Here is a 26,982-nt window from a genome sequence, read left to right as displayed (position 1 = left end):
CAGGCCCTGGCTTTGGGACATGTCACGTGTCAGTCACCGGTCGTTCTCCTCGGCCCTTCCAAAACCTAGAGCAGCAGGACCTCACCCACATGTATGTGCGTGTCTTTATGTGTACATGCCCCTATTACTTGTTTGGAAGTTGTGTCCCAGAAGCCTTCATACAAAATAGTATTTGTGACAACTCTCCTGTGTGTTAGCTTTGTTTAGCATGTGGAAGAAAAACTGGGACCATCAAATAATGAGCCTTCAAATAAAATCAGGATTAGAGTTATTTGCTCTGAATTTTGGGGACTGAAAATTCAACTTAATGTTGGTTTTGAATGCCGAGGGACATTTTCTAAGCAAAGAAAAAGTAAGGACTTATTTTCATAACCACCCAAGACTGAAGGAGGGCAGAGACCGGTCCAAATGCTCCTGGCCAGTGCTGACAAGGCGTGTGGGTCCCTGCACACTCGCTCTGAGATGGCCTTTACCTTCCACCGCCCGCCAGGGAACCGCTGTTCCCAGGACCCCGAGGTAGTCAGTCATAACTCATAACTGTGTTTCAAGATTAGTTCTTGATCTTGGAGTTAAAAGAACCGACACTTTTTTTTCCCTGACTCACTTTTTTGATCTAAGAAGTAAAACATCACAAGAATAAGAATTCTGGAGAGCTCTATAAATTATCAAGCTGTAACCAAGAATCTTTGAAACAATTTCTCTACAAACAGAATAGTTAAAAAATATTTCAGTAAAAAAGCTATGTGTGTTCTTTTTTGTAAACAGAACTATGAGAAAAACATCGTATTTTGAGGAAGTTTATTGTTACATTTTTTGCAGTAATAGATGAGGCACAACTATCTCCTGCTTCTCCAACATTCAATAAAAAAGACAATAATCAAGGATAACAGTGAAATTAAAATACAAAATTACAAAAGCTAAGGTTTTGGAGACAAAAATGACTAGGCTCTATGTGTAGAAAACTTGTAAATGGTTTTAGTTTAGCCTTGCAAATAGCTACCTTCTTCTCCGGTTACGACAGTCACAGACTTTAGAGCTGGGTGCCTGTGACGCCTCTCTCCTGGGCCTGGCTCAGCGAAGCCGGTGGGAATGGTGGCTGAGCTGGTCGGGGCCCCGGCCCAGCAGTCACAAGCTCTCATTACATACGTGAAAGTGAACCAGCAACTATATCAGACTGAAGGAGAAACAGCACTCACTGAAAGGGCCGGGAGGGCAGTTCAAACACCGCCACCAGCTAGTGACACCTCCCTGACCGCAGCGGCAACCATGCAGAAGAGCTGCATGCCGGCGAGGAACAGCCTGACTCCTAACAAACGTCTGCGCCCCAGCACAGCCCTGAGTGAGGGGCGCTCCCAGTCACCAAGTGCCCCACGGAGTCCACCGAGTGCTCTTCTCCCTCTCAGCCACGTCGCCAACACTGGGCCTGGCTCACAGCCTTTTGGTTCATGAAGAGCCACAGGACGCAGTATAAAAACAGCAACTGTTTTCCAACCAAAAAACGAGCTAAACCCCAGCGAACACCATCACGCAGCCTGAGCACCAAAAGAGAATTTCATGTTATCTCCTCCTTAAAAACACGGGGATAACAAGGTGACTGAGAAGCAGGTTTTCTCCTCCCTGGCCTTCTGGGTCAGCCTCTGCCACAAGATTAAAATTTTTCCGGCTTGCTGATAATGAGCCAAGAGACGCAAAGCAGCGGGGACGGTGTGGCCTTAGGACAAAGGCCCTAGGAGGTGTGATTAAACCACAGGGACATTCTGATGCCAGCTACAAAAGAAGCTTTTTTTGTTCTTTTCTGTTAAATGCTAGGAAAAGTCCTAAATACATGAGACAGGCTTTTTAGTAGTGATACACAGCGGGGACCAGTTGGAATGCAATGCGTTTTTATACACAGTGACACCTGGCAGGTGACTGGACCAGTGCCCTCAGGGTCAGAGCTACCAGCTCACAGCCTTCTGCCGCGTCACCGAAGAGAGGCACGTGTGAGCTGCTGACTTGTATGTACATGAATAGAGGCAGAGCCCTTTACAAGAACCTAGAGGAGAGCTGAGAACAGGGACCGGCTGGCTGAAGGCAGTTTGGAGAAACACAGGGTCTGTGGGCTTCCGGAAAGCTCAGCTATGGAGTGCCCCAAGCAGCTGTGCGTTAACGAAAAGCCATGCTGGTAACCTTGCCAGCTTTCTGAAGCGCGAGAGGAACAGGAAGCTCTCTACGCCTTTCAATGCAGCCCACTGCAGGTATGAGAAGATGATGTGTAAGATCCGAAAGTCACCTGCCTGGCCAGGTGGTTTACGTCTCCGCCAGTGGGCAGGGTGAGGGCAGGGCTGTGTGCACAGGGGAGGGGACAGTCACTGTCGTATGCCGTTTCCACGCATTTCCAGCCCATGTTGTGTTCCTGAGCAAGGTGACAAGGCAGAAAAGACAGCACACGCTGGGGGGCGTTAAGGCAAGACCACACCTGCCGGCTCCGGCTCCCATCCTCTGAAGCTGGGAGGCCTTGGCTTCATCTAACACGCCTGGACCGAAGCCTCTCAGGAAACGGGCACAGGAGTTTTAAAAGGCAACTCGTTCACTTTGGGAAGTGGCAGTGAGACCCTCCCGCGGGGTCCGAGTTAGCAGCATGAGCGTACATGGCCTCCTACAAGCTACCGTTAGGCGAAGCTTGGGTTAGTCTGTCTCACTGAAGACTTGCCAGTAAGAGAGAAAAGCCGTCTGCGAGGCCAGCTGGTTTGTGTTTGTCTTAAGAGTGTGTGAGTGCATGTGCACACACACACGTACGTACACACACACACATACACACACACTCATTGTGTCAGGAAAGGAATAGAGTTTATGTAAAGAAAGCTGTGTTATGTGGTCTTACAGGTCTACACCAAGGCGGTCACTTGGACTCAGTAGTTTACCAGCTCCCGGCTTCAGTAGCTAATCAGTGTCCGTGTCCTCTGGCCCCGAGCGCATGGCGTGGCCGGCGCGGCAGGCAGCATCCCTGGGCCAGGTGCTCAGGCCAGGGGACGCCCCAGCAGGGAGCTCCGAGCAGTGGCCGGGGAAGGGCTCACTGCAGCATGATATCCTTTAGGTTCTCCTGCAGGATGGTGTCCTTCACAGCATGGAACACGAAGCGGATATTCTCAGTGTCTATGGCGGTGGTGAAGTGGTGGAAGAGCGGCTTGCTGCGGTTTCTTCTCTTCCGGTCAAAGCACTGGACCAGGTAGCGCTGGACATCCTCCAGCCGGTGGGGGTCGCCCTTGAAATCGGGGAAGTGCTTCTTGATGCTGACGGTCTTCACCTTCTCCACCAGGAGGTCCATCTTGTTGAGGAAGAGGATGATGGAGACGTTGAAAAAGAGCTTGTTGTTGACGATTGTCTCGAAGATGTTCATGGACTCGACCAGCCGGTTGGTGCGCCTGTCCTCCATGAGGACCTGGTCGTACTCACTGGATGACACCATGAACAGGATCGACGTGATCCCGTCAAAACACTGGAACCACTTCTGGCGCTGAGACCGCTGGCCACCCACGTCCACCATCTTAAAGGGGATTTTCTTAATAACAAAGTCATGTTCCACAATGCCCTTGGTGGCTTTCCTCGCCAGCAGAATGTCTTGCTTACTAGGAAAGTAGTTCTGTAAAATACACGATAAGGGAGAGACTTAGGAGACGAAGAACGTGGGAAAACAGGTGGAAGGACAGAGAGGCAGGCTGACTTCTGTGAGAAATCGAACCAAATACCAGAAGCAACGTTCATTTATAACATTAGAAATTTACCACACAACAGAAAGTGAAGGAATGAAATAGCTCATTTCAAAACGAGCAGAGGCTCATCAGTCTGAGGAAGTCATCAGAAGCCTCACTGTTAGGTTCTGACGTAAAACCTCATCCATTTTCTTCACAGGAAAGGAAACATCTTTTTTCGTTTTTGCACCACAGCTAGATGTTATTTTCCTAACATCTAGGGCATGTGCATTGCAAAGCCTTACTATGAACCAATTTAATTTAGGTTTGCAATGCTACTTAAATGTATTCTGCAGTATATTTAGTACGTTCTTCAGGGAGAACTCCTGAAGTCCTTAGCAACACACAGGCAACTGCGACACGTCGGAAGCACGCGGAGTCTGCGCGATTACAGAGCCTCCCGCCCGACTGCTGCCGGAAGCGCTCCCACAGCAGTCCCAAACCCAGAAGGGAACATGGCGCCTCTAGGACCCAGCCGCCCATTCTCAGGGCACCTGCAACAGGAAGCTTCAAAAACGGCGGGATGAATGGAAACCCGATAGGAGAAATAATCCGGTTTCCACGACACACGAATTGAAATAAAAAGGTGGATGGAGGGAGAAACCTACATGTAGGTGACACGGACCACGTGTGATGCACTGGCTTCATCAAGACGTTGAAAACATTTACGAGACAACTGGGAAAACCCCCGAACTGACTGGATACTGGTTGGTATTAAGGAATCATTGCTATTTTTAGGCGCAATAAGGTACCGTGGTTATGATTTTGGAGTTTTATCTTGGGAGACACACTCTAAAATATTACTGATGAAATGGTGTGACGACGGACTTGTTCCTGGGGGCGGGGCTGATGAAGCCAGACACCCCGAGTGATAACTCATGAAGCTGGGCTTCTCTTTGCAATACTCCTTATAATTGCGGACGCTTGCATTTTCTACAACGAAAAGGTAAAGGAAACCCTCCGTTCACTCATGTCTTCTTTATGGGGTGTGGGCGAAGAGATTCCTGCAGAAATCTGCTTTACGCCTTCACTTGGCCGTGACTGAAGGCGTGTAAGCAGGACGTGAGAACTTCCTCAACTGCCCTGAGCGTGCTTTTCCCGTCCCACTAACTGGTCAAGGCCACCCCACACAACAAACACGGCTCCCAAGTGTGGCCAGGCCTGGCGGGCCCCTTGCATTGCTCTGGGCTCCACACAAATGTTTTCTAATCCCGGATCAGATTCTCGAGGTGGGGTCTTTACTCACCAGCTGGCCTATCCGGTCCAAGTTATCCAGGAAGTACTTCACCGATTCACCCTGTCACGAAGGAAAAATACACACAGCTCAGTGAATTTTTAAAAATTAATAACATTTTTCAAGTTAAAAAATACAGTTTCTCTGGCTCTGACCCAAGATGCAAACTAAGACTGTTTTTCCAAGTGCCCCTGCTTGGCTCTGCTGCTGGGCGGGGTGCTGGCCACTGGGACCAGGCTGCTGCCTTCCGGCGCAGACGTGGCGGCTGGCCTGCCTGCACCAGGGCTGGGACTAGAGCTAGAACTGGATTATGTTCCTATGACCAGTCCGCCTCGGACAAACATGACCCACTGCACTCACGACATGGCGGTCTTCAAGACAGTGAATCTTTAAGAGAACAGGCAAAGGACCAAACATTTTCCAGTATCTAGGAACAGGCCTAAAACCCCATCATGACTCCAGAACGACACGTCCTTCTTGTCTCCTGGACGTTCTCTGCACTGAACATCCATAGACAGGTCCCTGCTGGCAGCGCACCTTCAGAATCACCCTGGTCCTGTTACACGAAGTGCTGACCTGCCAATGCAATGGCATGCCCAGGGTGTGGGAAGTGCCTAGAGGGCTTTCTCATGCCACCTTAATGGAGCTAAATGGAGGAAGTGGTCAGTGGAAAGCATGCAAGTTTCCCTGAAAGAGGAGGATGGTGAAAACTCACGAACCCCCCCACCCCCACGCAGGACAGCTCTAAGTTCACGCGAAGCTGACTCTGACGGAGAGACAGGCGAGGACAGGGCAGTCCTGGGGCTCTCACGTCCCTCCCGTAAGGCTCTGTGGCAGAGCTACCCTGGAGGAAAGTCCACCTCAGTTCCACGTTCTCAGGAAAGTGTAAGAAGTGTTAAGTCCACACAACGGGCATTCTCAACCCCTAAGGAGTAAAGATCAGTGGGAAAGTGTGAGGTTACAGCTTGAGCCTGTGAGTTCCTAAGAAAGAGAAAAAAGGAGATGAAGAACAACAGGAAGCAACCAGCTCCTGAGTTATCATCCCCAGTTGTCCCAAATAGGCCCAAAGGAAGAGACCAAGGAGTCAACTTCCTTTAGTGAAGAATCAATCTCCCCATTTTAAAATGAATCCTTTGGATGATTCAAGAGACAGCCTTTTGTTCAAGGGGACAGAAACACACATTTTCCCCAGGAGAGAACAGAGGAGGCTGAGCAAATCCAATCTCCCCCTTTGATGACGGGCACTGTGGAGCGAGCGGTCTGACTCCGGCGGTCTGCCTTGGAGAGGTGAGAGGCCGCAGTGGAAAGGCCCCAGAGCTCCGGCCTAAAGGACTCCTTCCTTCCCGCACCAAGCCTCTGTCACGTGGCTTAGGCCTCTCCCCTTCCACACCCGGCTCTTCCAAGTGGGGAAAGCCATGGTCAGCTACTGCGGGAGGCGGCTCAGCCTGTCCGGCTGGTTGTGTCAGTGTTCTTGCTTTGTCTGCACATCCTGCCTTCTCCCACGCTGGACAGGAAACAGCTGGTGAGGGGAAGAACTGCCGGAGTCCACAGCAAACCTACCTGATTTATGACTCTTCCTCCCCCTGAAATTCTTCTCTCTTACCTCCTCCTGCCTCTCCCTCAGGGCCCTCAGAGCTTACTGAGCCTCAAGACTGTCTGACCCTTCAACCACACGTGTGGGGCCACACTGGAAGCCGTCTAACTGAGACCTAGCCCACCACCAATGCGGGCATGACAGAGCTGGCAGGCTCACCAAATTAACTGTCTGCCAAAGCACAAATACCAACATTAGTTGGTGAACATCACAAGATCTAGAGTCCCTAAAACAATATTCATAATGTCCAGGATACAATCCAAAATTACTCAGTCTGGGGAGGGCCAGGAAAATGGACTCATCCCTAAGGGAAGAAGTAACCAATAGACACCAACTCACATAACCCAGATAGTGGGATTATTAGACACTTTCAAGCAACTATTATTTTACCAGTATGTTCAATTAGGTAATAAAATGCCTATAACAAATAAAGCCATAAAAAAATCTTAGCAGATAAACAGAAAATATAGAGGGCCAAATGGAAATTTTAGAACTAAAATGTATAGTATCCGAAATAGATAATGGATAGGCTTAATAACAGACTGGAGATGACACAGAAAAGAATTAGTGAACTTTGACATTAAATTAGCCAATCCTAACAGAAAAAACCATTAATAAAAGAATATGACAACTCTAGTATCTATGGGGCAAGTTTAAAAGGTCTAATTAGCATACCTTAACTGGAACTCAGAGAACAAGGAGAATCAGGCAGAAAAAAATGCCTTTTTAAAAAAAGAAGAAAACTTTCCAAATTCATAGACTTCAAGAAGCTCCACAAATTCCAAACACAATAAATGAGAAAATCATATCAAGGATACACACAACACACTTCTAAATAATCCATGCGTCCAAGAAATCACACTTTTCTGGTCCAACATGTAAAGAGCTTAGAAGTGGTTACTCCAGTCCTCACAGCAAGGAAAAAACTAAACAAACTGAAAATGAACAACTCTTCTTAGATCCATCAGAGAATTGACGTTACAGGGCAAACTGTAACCAAATTAGGGAGATAGGTGAATAGAGGGAATTACACCTTACAGGAACAGAAGATGCTAAAAGACAAAAATTCCAGTGAGAAGAGAACCAGACTCAGATATGGCAGAGGTTTTGGAAGCAACAGATCGGAAATTTAAAATAATTATTATTCATAAGCTAAGGGCTCTAATGGAGAAAGTAGACAATATGCAAGAACAGATGGGGTAATGTAGGCAGAGAGATAGAAACTCCAAGAATTAAATAGAAATGCTAGAAACCAAGAAGCACAGGTAACAACCTGGATTTGCAAGTGGCATCTAAAGTGTGTGTAGGGAGCAGTCTTGTGGGACTGAGCCCTTAACCCATACGGGGGATCTGATGCCATCTCCAGATAGAGTCAGAACTGTCTTACATTGCAGGCCACCCAGATGTTGTCTGGAGAATCTAAGAACTGCTGGGTGTGGGAAAAATCCCCACACATCTGGTCACAGAAGGGTTCTGTATGAGTAGTAAAGGAGTGTGTTTTTCCATGCAAGTCAAACTCAACAATACATAAAAAGGATAACACATCAATAAAATAGAAAAAGAGAAGCATTTTAACAAAATAAGGAGGAAAAACATGAACATTCAATAGATGCAGAAAAAGCATTTGATAAAGGTCAGCATCTATTCATGGTTGAAAACTTTCGTCAAATTACGTAAAAAAGAACTTCCTCAATCTGGTAAAGGGCATCTATGAGGATGAAAAACCTGCAGTTAACATCATAATTGGTGATGAAATACTGAATACGTTCAGCCTAAGACCGGGTACAAGGCAAGATACCCACTTTACCACTTTGGGTTAACACTGTTGGAGAGCCTAGACAACGCAATAAAGGAAGCAAGCAAACAATAAAAGGCATAAGGATTGAAAAGCAAGAAATAAAACAGAGAGCTCTAGTTTCTCGCATACTCACTATCTTTTGAATTGTCACTATTTTTTACTTGATCTGTTCTAATAAGTATCGCAATATGGTTTTAATTGGCATTTCCCTTAACTTGCAATGACCCAATGGCTAGTGATGTGAACATCTTTTCATGTGCTTCGATGCCTTCTGTATATCCTCCTAGGTGAAATATCTTCATACCTGTTACTGACTTTCTACTTGGATTATTTTATTACTGTTGAGTTTTGAGAGTTCTTTATATATTCTAGATATAAGTCCTTTGTCAGACATAATAGTTAGCAAATATTTTCTCCCAGTCTGGAGCTTGTCTTTTCATCCTCTTAAGAGGGTCTTTTGCAGAGCAAAAGTTTTGAATTCTGATAATACCCAAATTGGCTTTTTTTTCAAACATAAATTTTTTCTTTTATGGATCGTGCTTTGGTGTTATATCTAAGAACTCTTCATCCAGCCTTAGGTCCCAAAGAGTTTCTTCTCAAAGTTTTATATTTGATATTTAAATCTATGATCCGATTTGAGTTAATTTTTGTATAAGGTATGAGACTTAGGTCAAGGATCTCCTCCTCCTCTTTTTTTTTTTTTTTTGCCTACGAATGTCCAGTGGCTCCAGTACCATTTGCTGAAAGACTGCCCTTCCTCCACTGAACTGCTTTTGTACCTTTGTTAAACTTCAGTTGGGCCTACTTATATGGAGCTGTCTTTGGGTCTGTTCCAGCCACCTACATGTCTATCCCTTTGCTGATACCATACAGTCTTGATTACTGTAGCTTTATAAAAAGTCTTGAAGTCATTTTCAAAATTGTTTTGGTAATTCTAGTGTCTCTCCACATGAATTTTAGAACAATTATATTTATACTTACAAAAGATCTTGCTGGGATTTTAACAGAAATTCTGTTACATCTGTATGTAAATTTGGGGAAACTGACATCTTGACCATGTTGAGTCTCCTGATCCATGAACATGGTATATCTCTCAATCTGTTTAGATCTACTCTGATTTCTTTAATGAGTGTTTGTAGTTTTTATCATACAAGTCCTATATATAGTTTGCTAAATTTACACCAAAGTATTTCCCTTTTTGGGTGGGAGTAATTGTTAATGTTTTTGCACTTCAAATGTCTTTGTGTTCATTGCTAGTATATAGAAATAAACTTACTTTTTTTTATATGTTGATCTGGTATCCTGTAACCTTTCTGAACCAACTTACTAGCTCTGTGACTCTGTGAGTAGACTCGTGGTATTTTCTGTCATCTAACAATAGGAACTTTTCTGATCTGTATCCCTTATATTTCCTTTCTGACATTTCTTGCCTTATTATACTATTAAAACAGATTTTTTTTTTTTTGAAGTGAAAAGTTCTCTTCATTAGGAACTGTAGAACCCTGGTACAAAAGATTCAAGACCTAAATAATTGGAGAGATAGGCCATATTCATGCATTTTGAAAGACTCACTACTGTTAAGATGTCAGTTTTCCCCAAATTGATCTACAGACTCAATACAACCCCAATCAAAATCCCAGCAGGCTTTTTGTTTGGTAGAAACTAACAAGCTCATTTTAAAAACATATTTAAAAAAATGACATAGAATAACTTTAACAATTTTATAAAAGAAAAACATTTTACAATGCCTGATTTTAAGACTTGCTATATAAAGTGAGTAAAAAAGAGTTTGGTGTTGGTGAAAGAAAAGGCATATAAATAACGAAACAGAAATGAGAGTCCAGAAATAGATCCACACATAGATGGCCAATAAGTTTTTAAAAAGTTGTCGAAGTAACTCACTAGAGGACAGGAAAGTCAATAAAAGGTGCTGGAAAAACTGGTGATCTGTATGGGGGAAAAAGAGAACAAAGACCCTATCCGAATCATGCACAAAAATTAACTCAAAATGTATCACAGACTTAAATGTAAAGACCAAAACTTCACAGGTTTGGAAAAAAACATGGGTGAAAATCTTTGTGATCTTGGGTTGGGAACATATTTCTGTGCTGGCAGAATTTTCAGGTGAGCTCAGCAGCACGTGCCCATGTACAAGCTCCTCCCTCTAGTAGTAGAGGCGCCCGTGGCCAGGCAGGGCCAGCACTCCTGTGATGAGGCTATCCTGGGTGGGTCTCATCGGATCAGGTGAGCCTTTTCAAAGAGGCGCTCTCCTGCTGGCCTGGATGAAAGCAAGCAGCCATGTTGTGACAGGAGGGCAAGCCCTGGGAGCTGAGAGTAGTCTCCAGCCAATAAGTAGCGAAAAAATGGAGATGTCAGTCCAACAACTGCAAGGAAATGAATTCTGCCAATGACAGATGAGCTGGAAAAGGATGAGCCTTAGATGGACTGCAGCCCACAGACACCTGGATCTCAGCCTGGTGAGACCCTGAGAGAGGAACAGTGAACTCTGGGCATTCCTGACCAGTGCACCCAAGAGGCAGTTCATTTGTATGGTTGTTTATCTTGCTACAAATGTAATCATTTGTTAGCCAGCAACAGAACTAATACATTTCTTAAGGCAAAACCCCACGAACCATAAAACGTCATCTTCACTGTATGTCCTCAGCCCCAACAGTGTCTTGCACTCCGGTACTGAATGCTTGTTGGTGAAGGAAGTCAGCATCTTTTCAAAGCTGACTCTTTTAATGCTAGCTTAAACATCATTTCCTTTAGTAACTTAAAGAACCCTTGACTTCTGTGCGCTGTCGAGGGCCCATCTAGAAAAGATTGCCTCCACATCCAAATGGTGGTAATAAGGAGTGACCCTCCTCAGACAGAACTGCCTGGTTAACATAAAATAAAGCGCTAAAAACCCAACGAACGTCTGAAAAATCTCTTGCTTAGGCATTAGTCATTAGCTAACTTGAAACCAATGGGCTGAGTCAGGAGCTGGTTTTCTCAGGCTCTTTAGGGAAAGAGCCTATATTTTTACTAACTTATTCAAATAAAACAATGAACCACTTCCTCCCCATGCAACATACCACAAACTGTCAATATTTACCACTTTAGAAAATAAAACTGAGAGAATGAAAAAATACAAAGAATACACAAGCATGTAGTTAGCTGTAAGTGATAACGTACGTCATGAGGCCTCTGGAAAACTCCAGTATACACTCGAGTGCGTGAGAGTGAAAAAGGCAAATCACATCTCTGTATCACTGGACACAGCTCACCCCTGCAGACCACACTGTGGGAACCACTGCCCCAGAGACTGCTCCCAGCAGCAGAATCAAAGTCAAAGCGGGAGATAACTCAGGTTCAATGGACACACCCGGTACTTCAAGGTCGAGGAGCTAAAAGCTGGTGGAAAGGCCTGTTAGCACTATGTCATTTCAGTATGTAGGTACGTGTGCCTTCTGACAGTCCGTCCGCTCTGTTCTTTCCTATTCTCCATGTCTTTGCTTTGGGGAAGAAGTAGAAAATGTTGAGAGGTGACTACAACGGTAGTCAATTGTGAATTATTCAGGATTTCCAAGTAGTGATCACTTTACCCCAATTATTCAGGCCAGCTTTTCTAAGTAGCACCGCCTTCTGTCAAGCCCACGTATGCCACTTTCTACACAACCTCGCATCAACCGCAGCTGTCAGAGCACACTTCTCACTGATCAGCGAGTAAATGTGTGTCATCAATCCCACTGGTCTTTCCCAGACTCGACGGGGAGCACTGAGCACTCAAAGTGCCGTTACCCATCAAGTCCCCACTGTGGCTTTCCTCACTTCTGGGCCCAGTTTAGTTTTCATCCCAAAGACACACCTGTGACACACTGGCAAGTTGCCCCAACGTTTCTCACGGACATTACATCAGAGCCTGTGAAGGTCCAGCCACGCAGATACACCACACATCCTGCAAGTACCACCAGAACAATCTTTTAAAACCTGCCACTGTCCCTTTAAGTCTTCCCAACCCCCATCCTCCAAATCCATGTTCACTTCCTTCTACAGGCAGCTTATCCCGGGAGCTAAGTTTAGCAGCCACCGTTTCTAATCTTCCCTCCAGGGACATCCCCAGGCCTCTGCTGGTGGAGCCACCCAGCAGCACCACTAGACACTTGCTTCGCTGGAAGAATCAGGGACATGTTGAAGACCAGCTGCCAAAACGCCGGGTGGACGGGGTCCTGCCCCACAACACGTTTCTTCTTTTGGGGTGGGGGACACTCCTCTGATCTCCCTCCAGCTCATTCCATGCTTTCCAGTCTTGACAACCTACCTGGTCAATCGTCACTGTCCCCGTCTCATTTGGGGACAGCTTGTTGTTTTGGACACAAAACAATAAGATTTAAATGGAGTCACAAAAGCAGCACAGATCTCACAAAACCCAATCCATTTCCTCCATCACCTGGATCTCAACTGTGGGAACCCTTTTCGAGTTAGACTAATAGGAGCAAAAAGCAATCCGCACAGAAGTGCGAGGCCCAGTGCTGTGTCTTCCCTGTGGGGCGCAGACCAGTTCTCTGCCCCGGTCTCCGCCCCTGTAAACAGGATGATAACCCTGAGCTGTCCCCAGGCTGGGACAGGGACACACGGCGGGCTCCTGCGCAGCGGCTCTGAGGAGGACTGGCATGAGGACAGAAGCAAACGCTACAGAGGAGTGTAACGAGCGCTGCCGCAGCCAGGGGACGGTGCCCTCGCAGTCACCACCAGCTCACCGACTTAATGTTTAAGGGCAGGAACAATTCCCATGACACGTGCACATGCTTCCAAAACCAGCTTTGCAACCCGAAACGCAAATAAAATTTCACTTGATTTACAATTTGGCAACTATTGGTTCTTCCTTCACATATGCCTGAATTTGCTAAAAACCACTCTCACGAACAGTTGCCCAAACAGGCTACTGGAAAACAAGATCGTCAGCACTGTTGTAAAAAGAGTGAATAGACAGCAACTAAAAATACTGCTTTCATGCTTTTGGTAGTGGTGAGTGCCAAGCAGCTCTTTAGATCACTACTTAAAATTCAGCTCTCAACTAGTGCACATTGTCCCATCTGTTATACTCACAAGTGCCAGAACTCAGGTGCCCACCAGACTGGCTGCCACCAGAGCCTGACGGTACTTACCCTCCTCACAAACATCACACACGCTCATAAACACTGTGGCTCTATCCTCATTCCCATCACAACTACCACCGCCACCTCCAGTCGCCTAATGAAAAATGCAACGCCTTGGAGAAACCCGGGAAATCAAGGCGCGCCCAAAAGACCGACTCAAAACATTCAGAAGCTCTGACTCTCAGGTTGGGCAGCTGAACACAGGCTTGTTTCTCGGAGGAGTTCTGAGGGACTCGCGCAGTGAGTGCCTGGCTGATAAATGTCCCACAGGGATTTGATTTCTCAAGGGGCACAGCTGGTCCTGCGGGCTCAGCACAAAGCACTCATGCGGCCGGATAACCACACCAGTAACAGCTTCTCGGTCACCGCGTTACGCCAGGCACTGTTACACACTTGTCACATGTTATCTCATTTAATCCAAACACAGTGCAATAGTCCCATTTTCCTAGCTGAAGAAATCAAAGCTTAGCAGTTGACTTGCCTAAGATCAAAACGCTGCTCAACCCCAAAGCCGAGCTCTGAATCACTCCGCGTGCCCGGCTGAGTGAAGCAGAACTGACCAGCAAACATGATATGCCAAGCTCTGTGTTTAAGAAGTCCGAATGCCCCTCCTAAAAATGTAAAAATCGGAACAAGGTTAGCAATCCATTCCTGATATGACCGGACTGCCAAGGAGAGGATGAATCACATGACAGGGTCGAGCTTTGAAGCCAACCACCTCCCCCCCCCACCCCGCCAGGCCCTTGCTGGTGGAAGAGAGCCAAAGCGAAGGGGTCAGGGTGCCCCTCAGCTGGATGTTTACCCGGCCTTATCCTCCCCCACTCGGGCTGAACAAAAGGGACAGAGAAGGGCTGAAAGCCGCCTTCTCTGCCAAAAACTGAGTCATCTGCAGCTTGGCTCTCTGGAGCACGAAAAGGCAAGCCCCGCTCATGGAACCAGCGAGGGCTGCGGCCAGCTGGGCGGAGGGAGACAGGAGGCCAAAGGCAGGGAAGCCCCGCCGCTCCGCACAAAGAGCCCTTGTGCTTCCTGCCCTGGCCCCCGGCACCACTGATGCAGCACTGCCCTCCGCAAACACTCGGCCCTTCCACTCGGAGAGTCTTCCTCCTCCTTCCATAATCATTTCTTACATGTTCTGCTGACCAGCAGTTAGCAGGCTTCCGTAAGAGACACCGACCATCAGGGCGGTGTAAACCCCAGGGTCACTCACAGGAGAACACACGAAGAGGAACTGAGGCAGATGGAGACAGAATCACCTGGCTGCGCCCGAACGCCAGCCTGCACGCGGCAGTGCTTCACCGGGCAGGAGAAACACAAGTGCCAGCGCAGGTAGCCCACAGAGGATGGCTTCCTTCAGCCCTGCCAGCCCCCCGAGTAAAGTTCCCGACCATGCTGGGCTCTGGCGGCAGTGCAGTCCTGTTGGTGGGAGGAAGACCTCATCCACGTGTGCCGACTGGTTTTTCAACTTCCAAAGGCCCTGTGATCTAAAGCTGCCTCCAAACAAAAGAGAATTATTCCAAGGTCTAAAATACCTGGAGAGAGCTGCCATGAGAACACTGACATTTCCCAAGATAAGCATCATAAAGAAGGTTCTGGAAGTTGGCACCCACTGGGACCTGTGTTATTGTATTCACTAATGGACCTTCATGTACTTCAAAATTTGCCACTTTTGCTCAGTGCTCTTACAATAATTAACTTTAAAAAATCACATTAGTAACCCACTGCCTTAAAAACAATGACCTTACAAAACAAATTAGGCTTCGCAAAATGATCTTTATTTAGGTTCTGGTCTGTCACCAAATGACACAATTCTATACAAGATCAGCCTGTCAAAACCATCGATGAAAGTACTGTGCAGTTCCAGGCAGAAGGTGGAAGTCTTATGAAATTACTTTTGTGAAACTGACTGCCAAGCAATGCGGAGATGAGAACTCGGTCATTATTCAAGTGTCCTGATCGATCACGAGTTTTTTCTCCGCAGTGGAAAATGGGACGTGAAACACATCCCCATCAGTTTTCTTCCTTCGGGAATCAGTGCCACCAGAGAGAACTCAGGGCTTGCATGCCACCTGCAAAGTTGCCCCAACTGGAGTGTGTTCTTCACGGAACCCAGAAATGTGCATAAACCCCAATCCAGGCTGATTGTGGGGTGCTTCCTTAGAATGACATGAGGGATTTGTTCAGGAGAGGAGCCAAAGGGACCGTTGGCCACCCACAGGCGGGGCAGCAGGGGCCTCCTGGACAAAGGGGACTTTTGAAAGGTGTCAATAAATCGCTTCTCAAAGCACCATTTTTTTCCACCTTCTCAAACGCAGAATTTTGCTTGATATTTCAGAAAGTTTGTTTTAAGCTCAGCAAATACAAGAGTTAATTGAACTGTAGGATTATTTCACAAATTCTTGCTTCTTAAAGCTCAGAGAAGACACAATATTTGTTCACAGTCTGCACTAAAACTAGTAGATGAAGTTCCTTTTTAAAAGAGGACATTCTATAGATTTGGGGGAAAAAAATCTCCCAAACCAAAAAAGCAGTTCCTGGCAATGAGCCTCAGGCGAGGCTGAAAAGAGCAATAATGGGAGAAGGGGAAGAACGGAAACAAGGAAACTTGGGGAAACTTGGCTCTGGCTCCCTGTTGCTGACGTCACAATGCTCCACTGAGTACAGGGAGAGCCTAGTCACTCTTTACTTTCACTAAAACAATCATCAAGCTCATCATCACTAAGAGATCCTGATTTGTGTATAATGTTGGATAAGTAGAAGAAATAAAATACTACTTATTGTAAAAATCGTTCCCCAAAGGCAAAACTTCAGCTCTCTTTGTAAGTACCATTAATATATTTATATTTCCTTTCAAAAGATGCTTGAGACTTTTCAGAGCAGCATTATTCTTAATAGGCAAAGAATGGGAACCAGCCCAAATGTCCATCACACAGCGGGTGCAGAGATAAAGAGAGATGGGTTCATCCACAACGGAACACCATTCAGCGATGAAAATGACCAAAACCCTCACACATGCCTCAGCGTGAACGAACCCGGACACATCATGCTATGTGAGAGAAGCCAGACACAAAAGGCCGTATGTTGTGTGATCCCATTGATATGAAATGTCCAGAAAATGAACAGAGATGAAAGTGGACGAGGGGCTGCCTGGGGCACGAGGGACCTCATTGGGAGGGTGGAAATGTCCTAAACGGGTTTACGGTGAGGACGGCAAAACTTGGTAAATGTACTAGAAGTCACTGAATTGTATACTTTTAAACAGCTACACAAAAAGAGAAGTTTCCATAAAACCAAGTTACTTACTCAAGAATGCTCCTGTTTTGCTCAGGTGGAGGGAGAATCAATCAGCCTCTTTTACTCTACTCTGAAATCACTCAACATTGGTTCAAGCCTAAAAACTCTTTTGGAGGAGGAAACTTTTCAGGCAGGTAAAGCCCAATTAAAATCTGTTACAGGGATGTCTTCCTCTTTACTAAACCCCAGTTCTGTAAGAAAACAGCAGCAGGAAGTTAAACAGTCTCTGAACGCCCAGGACAAGGAAAGCTCTGAATGAACGTTCTCCTGATGGTGTGTGTGTGAGCGCAGGCTGGACGAGGGCTCACAGTGTTCATGCACCCTGGAGAGTTTGCACTTGACCGCTCTTCTTGCGCCGAGAAGAGTTCTGGCCCCACAGAAACCCCTAAAAAGGAAAGACTAAAGCAAATTTTTGGCTCGGTAGAGATTCTAGTCCAGAAATTCCCGAAGTGTCTGTCCTCTCTGACCGTGCTGCTGTGAAGAATGGTGGTGGTGGTGGCGGTGGTGGGGGGGGACACCTTTTCCTGGGGCGGCCAGCACGGTGACAGGTGGGGCACCCTTTGCCACAGAGGCCTGCGTAGCTGTGCCTTACCCATTTTTCTCACATTTCTTTCCTATCAAAAGTCCTTTTTCACATAAGACTAAAAGTCTTACAAATTAGGAAAAAAGCCCTGTACAATGTGCCCTCATGACAAAAATGGGGAAAATCATTATCTTTATAATGTATTAAAACATTCTGACACCCGATTAGAAATATATTAGGATGTCCGTGTCTTATAACTTTGAAGGAGAGAAATGGCAAGGATTAAAAAAAAATTCAGAAAAAACCTGTATGGTAGAGAACAACAAAGTAAACGTGCCTGGTGAGAGGCGGACTGGCGTTCTCAGAACGCCTCTTACATCTTTTCTTAAGTTGAAATGATCTCAAAACAAAAAAATTGAAAAATAAATGGAGACCCTTTGTGCCGGTGAACTTGAGTACAAATGGTATCTGAGGAAGGTGGTTAGCAATATTTCAAAAAAATCAGCCAATGAAATGCCTGTTCAGAGTCTGTTTCAAGAGATTCTCTTTCGTAGGCAGGTGACCGAAGGGCCCTCTGCAGAAGGGCTAGTGTGATGCTTTGGGGACGTGTAGGCAGGACCGGTCGTGTCTGCCTGCGCACATACTGAGCTGTGACAAGGGCTCCAGGAGGGAGGACGAGGCCAGAGCTCCCAGGAGGGGGCTGTGCATTCACTTCCTGGAATCTCCCAGGCTGCCCCCGCCGGTGTCCCCTCTGGTTTCTTGTCACTGAGAAGTACATCTGATGTTCTGGGAATTTGCTGCCCAGATTACAGTTGCAATTCTGTGTGGAGTTTGGCCAATTATTTGAATCCTCCATACCATTCTGATAGCATTTTTGTTTGATATTTGTGATTGTCATGGTGGAGCCCAGCTTTTACCTCGCAGTCCAGACTTCTCTCTGTTGGCATCTGGACAGCAGCTTTTACTTGTTTCTAACATACAAATGAATTATTTTTTCTACCGTGACTCAGGGATCCACATTCATACTTTTATTTGACTTAATGCTAAAGAAGTTCCTCTCGTTCAAATATTTTGTTAAAATCATAACTTTTCTAATATTCTTACTTGGGGGAAAGAAACCAAAAACACTTCTAATCCAGTGCCCATCAGCTGGTTTAACCAAAGCCAAGGTTTGTCTTCTGACCTGGGGTTGCATCTCAGTGCATTTAGTTTCCTTTGTTTCTCTGAAAACTGGAGAGAGCTGAATAAGCCACAGTTGGGTACTGGTGCCCAGGCATCTGAAGTTTCCCCTCTGGGTTCTCACAGCAGGTGCCAAAGAATCCTGAAGGCGACGCAGAGATTAAATACAGCTCTGGCCCAGTGAGAGCTCTGAATGAAATCCGTGGAGACCTAAGGAAGCTTTAATTCTTGACAGGCTTCTGTTCGGGCTGAATGCACAGTGCTGAGGTAGGGCCTCTGCATTCTGCGTGGTGAAAAGGCAACGATCTGCATGGACCATGAAGAAAATGAAAACCTTTCCTTAGAGGAAGGGGAAGCATAACCCGAGGAACTTGGTCCCCAGGACCCCAACTAACACCCCAATTAACCCTTGTCATTTACAATCACTTCTGTTAAAAGTTACGGGAAAAAATAACATCAGTTTTGCCAGGCTGATGGCAGAAGTCAACACAGGAAGATTCTGTTAAATGAAGGAACAAGGGGGCAAGGGACAGTGGGTACTCTCTAAACTTGAGAGCTCACTTCTGAATACGTGACTCAAATATTCAATTAAAGGTGATGAGGTCAGCAGTGACAAGCCGGAACTGCTGCCTCCTGTTCTTACTCCCCACAGCGTGTCATGTACGCTCCGTTCCAACCCGCACACGCTCCTCTCCTTTTTTAAGGATTGTGATAAAAACAATATATATAAAATTTAGCATCTTAAACCATCTTTAAGTGTCCAGTTCAGTACTGTTAAGTATATTCACACTGCTGTGAAACAGATGGCCAGAATTATTTCATTTGAGAATCGGAAACTCTGTACTCATTAAACAACAACTGCTCATTCCTCTCCCCAACCCCTAAGAACCACTCTTCTCTTTTCTGTGTTTGGACATCTTCTTTACGTGCCACGTGTAAGCGGAATCATCAGGTGTTTGTCTTTTTGTGACTGGCATACTTCACTGAATGTCCTTGGATCCATCCGTGCTGCAGCACGTGAGAAAGCCCCTCCCTTGTAAGCCTGAATCATAGGCCATCATGTGGATGGAGCCCAACGTGCTTACCCAGCCATCCGGCTGTGGACGCTGGGCTGCTTCCACCGCTTGACTACCATGAATAGCACTGGTCCAATCATGGCTGTGCAACTATCTCTTGGAGATCTTGCTCTTTCAATTCTTTGGCATATGTGTGCAGAAGTGGCATTGCTGGATCACGTGGTAATTTTAGTTTTAATTTTCTGAGGACGTCAATACTGTTCTCTGCAGCAGTTGCTCTATTTCCCAATCCTACAAACAGTGCACAAGGTTCCAACTTCTCCACATCCTCACGAACACTTGTCATTCTGTTTTATTTTATTTTTAATTTTTTTTTAAATTGGGGAATATTGGGGAATAGTGCGCCTCTCCAGGGCCCATCAGCTCCAAGTCGTTTTTCTTTAATCTAGTTGTGGAGGGCGCAGCTCAGCTCCAAGTCCAGTTGCCGTTTTCAATCTTTAGTTGCAGGGGGCGCAGCCCACCCTCCCATGCGGGAATTGAACTGTCAACCTGTTGTTGAGAGCTCACACTCTAACCAGCTGAGCCATCCGGACGCCCCTCCGGAAACTCAGTGGCAGCTCGTTGTCTTCAATCTAGTTATGGAGGGCGCAGCTCACTGGCCCATGCGGGAATCGAACCGGCAGCCCTGTTGTTCAGGGCTTGCGCTCTAACCAACCGAGCCAACAGCCACCCCTGTCATTCTGTGTTTAGATAGTAGCCATCCCTAATGGCTGTGAGGTGATATCTCATCGTGGTTTTGATTTTCATTTCTTTGATTACTGATGCTGAGCATCTTTTCATATATTGTTGACCGTTATTGTATATTATCTTTGGAGAAATGTCTATTCAAATCCTTTGTCATTTTTTAATAGGGTGATTTTTTGTTGTTGTTGAGTTGTAGGAGTTTTTTTAAGAAATATGTTCTTGATATTAACCCCTTATCAGGTATATGATTTGAAAATATTTTCTCCCAGGCTGTAGGCTGCCTTTTCATTCTGTTGGTTGTGCCCTTTTGAAGCACAAAAGTTTTCAGCATTGTTTTATAGTTTTCATTCACAAGTCTTTCACTTCCTTGGTTAATTCCTAAGTATTTTATTATTTTTGATGCTATTGTAAATGGAACTGTTTCTGTAATTTCCTTTTCAGATTGTTCATTGTTAGTGTGTAGAAATGAGCTGATTTTTGGTTGCTGACTCTGCATCCTGCTGCCTTGTTGAACTCTAACAGGATCCTGTGGAATCTTTAGGGTGAACAGATACTTTTACTTCTTTGCCAATTTGGATGTCTTTTTTGTCTTTTTCTTGCCTAAATGACCTGGTTAGAACTTCTGGTTACTATGTTGAATAGAAGTGGGCAGACTTGTCTTGTTCCTTATCTTAGAGGAAAAGCTTCCAGTCTCTCACCACTTAGTATGACATTAGCTGTGGGTTTTTCATTTAAGGCTTTTATTATGTGGAGGCAGTTCCTTTTTATTCAGTTTGCTGACTGTTTTTATCATGAAAGGGAGTTGGATTTTGCCACACGCTTCTGCATCGAGATGATCACGTCTCTCTTGGTCCTTCGCCCTGTTATGTGGTGGATCACACTGCTGACTTTCATATATTGAACCATCCTTGCAGTACTGGGATAAGCATTTGATCATGGTGTGCAATCCTTTTACTATGCTGCTGAATTCAGTTTGTTAGGATTTTGTTGAGGATTTCTACATCAGTGTTTATAAGGGATACTGGTCTGTCATTTTCTTTTCCTACATAGTCTTTGTCTAGCTCTGGCATCAGGGTAATTATGGCTTCGCAGAATGAGTTGGGAAGTGTTCCCTCCTCAATTTTTTGGAAAAGTTTGAGAAGGATTGCTATAAGTTCTGTTTTAAATGGTTGGTAGAACTCACCAGTGAAGTCACTGGGTCCAAGGACTTTTTTTGTTGGGAGATTTTTGATTATTGACTAAATATCCTTACTAGTTACAGGTCTATTCAGATATTCTATTTCTGTATGACTTAGTCTTGGTAAGTTTTGTGTTTCTAGGAATGTGTCCCATTTTAGCTAGGTTACCCAATCTGCTGGCATACAATTGTTCATAGCACTCACTTGTAATCCTTTTTATTTCTGTACAAATAAAAGTAATGTCCCCATTTTCACTTCTGATTTTAGTAATTTGAATCTTTTCTCTTTTTATTAGTTCATCTAGCTCAAGGTTTACCAGTTTTGTTGCTCTTTTCAAAGAATCAACTTTTGGTTTCATTAATTTTCTTTACTGGTTTTCTATTTTCTATTTCATTTATCTCTACTCTTTTATTTCCCCCCTTCAGCTAGGTTTGAGTTTAGTTTGGTCTTTTCCTAGTTATTTAAGGTGTAAAGTTAGGTTGATTTAAGTTCTTATTTTTAATGTAAGCATTTATAAGTGCAAATTTCCCCTTTGTCCTGCTTTCACTATGTCCTATAAATTTTGGTATGTTGTGTTTTTAATTCATTTCTAAGTATTTTCTGATTTTTCTTGTGAGTTATTTGATCTACTGGTTGTTTAAGAGAGCATTTTTTAATTTCCATAAATCTGCAAAAATTTTACTTCCGTTATTGATTTCTAACTTCATCCTGTCACGGCTGGAGAAGACACTGTGTCCGACATGTCTTTTTAAATCTATTGAGACTTCCTCTGTGGCCTCACATCTGGTCTATCCTGGGCAATGTCCCACCTTCACTTGAGAAGAACTTGTATACTGCTTTTGGGTGGTGCTCTGCATGTCTGTTAGATCTAGCTGCTTTATTGTGTTACGTCCTGTTTCCTTAATCTTCTATCTGACTGTTCTATCCATTATTGAGTGTGGGTATTGAAGACTCCAAGTATTGTGGTAGAACAGTTTCTCCCTGTGATTCTCTCAGCTTTCGAAACATGTATCTTATTGGTCTGTCACGAGGCAAATGAATGTTTATAACTGTTATATCTTCTTGTAGTATCAAACCTTTTATTAATATGCAGTGTCTTTCTTTGTTTCTTATAACCTTTTGTGACTTAAAGTCTACTTTGATGTTAGTATAGCCACCGCTATCCTCTTCTGGTTACTATTTACATGGAATATGTCTTTCCATCCTTTCACTGTCAATCTATTTGTGCCTCTGGGTTTATAGTGAGTCTCCTGTAGACAGGATATAGCTGGGCCATGTGTTTTTTATACGCTCTGCCAATCTTTTTTTGATACACAAAGGGAAATGATAAAGGAGTTTAAACATTTCACTGTAGAAAATCAACTCAACACAAAAGAAGACAGTCATGCAGGAAATGAGGGGACAAGAAAGTGACAAGGTGTCCTTTTAGGCTTAGCCATTTGTCTGTCTTTTTATACAAACCACTTTCAAATAGGAATGAAACCAAACTACAAAAACAAAAATATGTATGAAGCCAAACCTGTGTTAAACAGCCAACTTCTTTCTTGGGGTTTGGTTTACGGTAGATGCACAGTGGTTGGCACAGTAAGCACTCAATATGTGGGTGTCACTATTTATATTATTATTCTCAGTAAGATTCTAAAAACAGTGTGAACTGTTGGAGTCCATATACTGACAGCCCTTTTAAGTTTGGTGGTAATATACTTGTCTTATATAATTTGGACTTTTTATTATGTTATGAATTATTGCCACTCTATTAAGAATTACTGACATTTTAAAATTAAAGTTTTTGAACAGATAATGTATGCATATAGTACAAAATTAAAAAGAAATTAAAAAGGCGAGGGCACTGAAGAAAATTTTCTCCCACTTACAAAGCTGTCCTCTCCAAAGGTAACCATAGTAACTAGTTTCTTGGGTGTTAAGGTTTTATTGTAACAGGCTTGCTCAAGTTATCCCTTTCCTGGAGTTAGTACATGGCTTCTTCTTTATTTTACAACCTTGTTTTGGGTTAAATAATACCATGTATGTTGATGGAGTGAGACAGAGCCAGCCTGAAGTGCCTGGGAAGACTAGGATTGAAGTAGGACGTTATGGAAGATAAAGAGTGGGTAAAGAATAGCAGAGAGGAGGAGAAAGAACCTGAAAATAGAGCTGTGCTTCCCGATTCCTCTTAGTCACCAGAATTCAGGGAACCATTGCGCCTGTGTCTGAGAGAGCTGAGCAGAAGCTCTGTGCCAGCTCCACTAACGGACATGGCAGAGCAGCAGACCCGCTTGGTCTGCGTCCTTCTGAGAACCCTGCAAACAAACTGCCTGCCTGTGTTATAACCCGACAGCCTTTCTAAGTGGGAGGTATTCTCAGGAAAAACATCCACTGCTCAGTCCTGCCTATTAGAGGGGGAGGAGCCTGCCTTTCAGAGCCTGCCTTTCAAAGCCTGTCAGGAGTGGGAGGGGCCTCAGAGGTTAATCAAGGACTCTCAGCACTGGCCAGGCATGAAACACCTAGGGGACAATCCATGCAGAGATGGGGGCTCCCACCAGAGACTGTGGAACAAGGTTACCTGGGGGGCCACTGCAGAAGAGATCCATAGCTAAGCGTGATGGCTGCTGGGTTCCTAGTACACACATGTGCAGTGTAGGGCCCAGGGCTGTCGTGTGACTCATGCATTCTTATTAGCGATGGCTCTTTTAAAGAAACAGTCATAATATTGTGACTTATCTCCAAATCACTTCTGTGGCAACTTCACAACTCCAAAACACAACAGAGAACACACACACACACACACACACACACACACACACACAGAAGAGATGATAACACACACACGTTACCATCCCATGCTTATATTATCTTGATTGTGGTAAGGGTCTCATGGTATATACATATGTTCACACTTACCAAATCATACACTTTAGATACGTGCAGTTTATTGTGTCAATTACACCTCAACAAAGCTGTTAAAGTTCTTTCTAAAAATAAAATAGTCTACATTTAAAGGACAGGGGAGTATGTGACAAATTTTGAAGATACGTTCTATCAGAAGAGGTGTGAATAAAAACCTCCAGGGCTAAAACGCAGAGAATTCCCTTACGACCAATCATGCCAGCGCAGCAGGCTGCTTAAGGACTGTGTTACCTTGGTGACAGCTCTGTGCCTTTCCTGGGCCTGGTGCTTCTGCCTCAGAGCACTTCCACAGACAGTCTTATGTTGGATAGCACACCTGGGAGACAGGTAGGATGGCTCTTCCTTCACTGATGAGGAAATGTGGGCTCGGAGGCTGAGTGTAGGCAGTTGAAGTTAGTGGCCGAGGATAAAGCAGGACTGCTGTCTCCCACTCTGCAGCCACCCTTCCCCTGCCCCCCTGCAGCCACCCCCAGCTCCATCCTGACAAGATCTGGGGCAGTGCTCGCCAGCTGGGGTCTTCTGGCTAGAGCATCCGTCCACAGTGCCACAGCTGCCATGACACCGGCAAAGGGCAGGAATGCAAACCCATGGGCTCAAACTGGGTGGAGAAAGGTATCCCGGAAGAGAGCGAAAGGATAAAATATTTGAAATATGAGAACTGTGAAAAGAGAATGACAAGGAGAGAGATGAAAGAGAAGGTGGCTGGGATCAGCAAGCTGACAGCAGAGCCTGGCTTAGACGACAACATGCAACACTTAGTCGGAAGCAAACCAAGGAGGCCCCGGGGGCTGGGGAGTGACGGGCACCTGAAAAGCACTGGTGACTGCAGAAGGAAGGCACTGACTTCCTTGGCTCGAGCGTAGTGAGGTGTGAAGCCAGGACTCAAAGGACAGTCACATTTGGCTTGAGACACGAACTGTCTGTGAGACATCCAGGCTCGTCCCACTACACGGCTGGGGAAGCACAAGCTCAGAGATGAGCTCTGGGGAGTCTGCTAAATGCCCCAGAGCGATGCCAAATGCCTCCTGCCATCGACCACAGCCAGACAGTTCTTTTACATGGAATATCGCTGAAGGACGAGATCAAAGCCTCCTTAAAACAAGTCCCGACCAGAACTGCTCCTTCCAGTGTGATGGGTCCCACAGGGAGGCAGCGCATCCCTCCACCAGGCAGGTCTGCAGGTGCCCCAACTAAACGGGGTCAGGAACAGAGCACACACCCTGCTGCGAATAAAAGTCACACACGCTCCTACCACAATGAAAATAAAAATAATTTTTAAAATGGGTTTTCAACTATAAACATATATAGAAAAGGAAGATAACTGAGGTAGTTCAGGGGATATATATGTTTTCTCCTAAACAGACACACACACACACACACACACACACACACACACACACACACGCGCACGCGCGCGCGCACCTGCACACTGCCTCTGAGCCTGTTCCCACCTGATGTGTGAGGGACTTTCCATGTCAAGACACACAGAGCTTTCTGTTAGTTCTTCTAACAGCAGCGTGATGCGTGGTCTATATTCCAATTTACCCAACCCATACCTACTGGAGGGCATTTAGATTATTTCCTTTTGTTTTTGCTTTTATAAGCAATACCACCGACATCCTTTATAAATAATCTCTGCATATTCATCTAATCATATTCTCCCTTTCAAATTCTTCTTCTTGTTGTATATTACAGCCTAAGATAAGAAATGTGCATAAAGGATAAATGTACGAGTGAACTGAGAAAACAGCCACCACCAAGGCCGAGAAGGGTCCACGGCCCGCACTCCACGCGCCTCCTAACACGCTGACTTCTGGAAGCCGCCCTTATGCTGATGGTGCCGACATGGAGCTTCTCCTTGTAGCCTTATCGTCTACGGATGGTGATGCCATCACCCGGTACGCATGCGTCATGTGGACGAAAGCACAGTGCACTGTCCTTTCACGTCGGCCTTCTCTGGGTCAGCGTCACAGTACTGGGTGCGGGGAGCTGTCCCTCTGCTCATTTGCACTGCAGTCCTCAGGAACAAAGACCACGGATTTGCCCGTGTCACTGCTGAGGGACACGCGGGTGGTTTCCTCTTCTGGTTTCTAAATCGAGTGTACCAATTTACACTCCCGACGGCACCAGGGTGGGTGGGGTTCCTGCTCCTCCATGTGCTTGCCAGCTCTTGGAACTGTTACAGATTTTCATTTGTGCAAATCTGGTGCGCACATAATAAAATCATTTCCTCCTCTCAGTAATGCTGCTCAAGCCTGTAACCCACTGTTCCACTGAACTTCCTGCTTCCTGCGAACTTGTGCAAGTGCTTTAAATATTCCGGACACTTTTCCTTTGTAGGTTACAGAACCTGGTGCTGTCTTTGGATGAATAAATGGTCCTAATTTGATGGTGGTCAAATTATTAAACTTTTCCTTTTGCATTTGCACTTTTATTTTTTTGGTTTAATTTTTTAATTTTTTTTTTTTGTGCATTTGCACTTTTAATGACTTCAGAAATTCTTCCCTGTACCAAGACCATGAAGACTTTTCTATATTATCTCCTAAAAGATACAAAATTCTGTTTATCATATTTAAGTGTCTATAATCCATTTCAAATGAGGTGTGTAATATGTAGGAAGGAGTCCAATTTCATCTTTCTCTA

The 26,982-nt window shown here is 45.1% G+C and overlaps 1 protein-coding gene across 1 annotated transcript in view; it reads right to left on the bottom strand.

Moving 5' to 3' along the window:
- Nucleotides 1-781: 781 nt before the first annotated feature.
- The window catches only part of GNA12 (G protein subunit alpha 12), a 75,142-nt gene continuing 48,941 nt past the window's right edge, over nucleotides 782-26,982 (bottom strand). The window contains exons 3-4 of the mRNA XM_081034864.1: nucleotides 4,978-5,028; nucleotides 782-3,622 (exon numbers count right to left, since the gene is read on the bottom strand). Of these exons, the coding sequence (XP_080890990.1) occupies nucleotides 3,053-3,622; nucleotides 4,978-5,028 (621 nt within the window). The 3' untranslated portion in view covers nucleotides 782-3,052. The remainder of the gene's footprint in view (nucleotides 3,623-4,977; nucleotides 5,029-26,982) is intronic.

The sequence above is a fragment of the Rhinolophus hipposideros genome (assembly GCF_964194185.1).
Source record: "Rhinolophus hipposideros genome assembly, chromosome: 23".
In the NCBI taxonomy this organism is placed as follows: domain Eukaryota; kingdom Metazoa; phylum Chordata; class Mammalia; order Chiroptera; family Rhinolophidae; genus Rhinolophus; species Rhinolophus hipposideros.
Note: the sequence above shows the minus strand (reverse complement) of the source record. Positions and strands in the feature narration are given on the sequence as shown.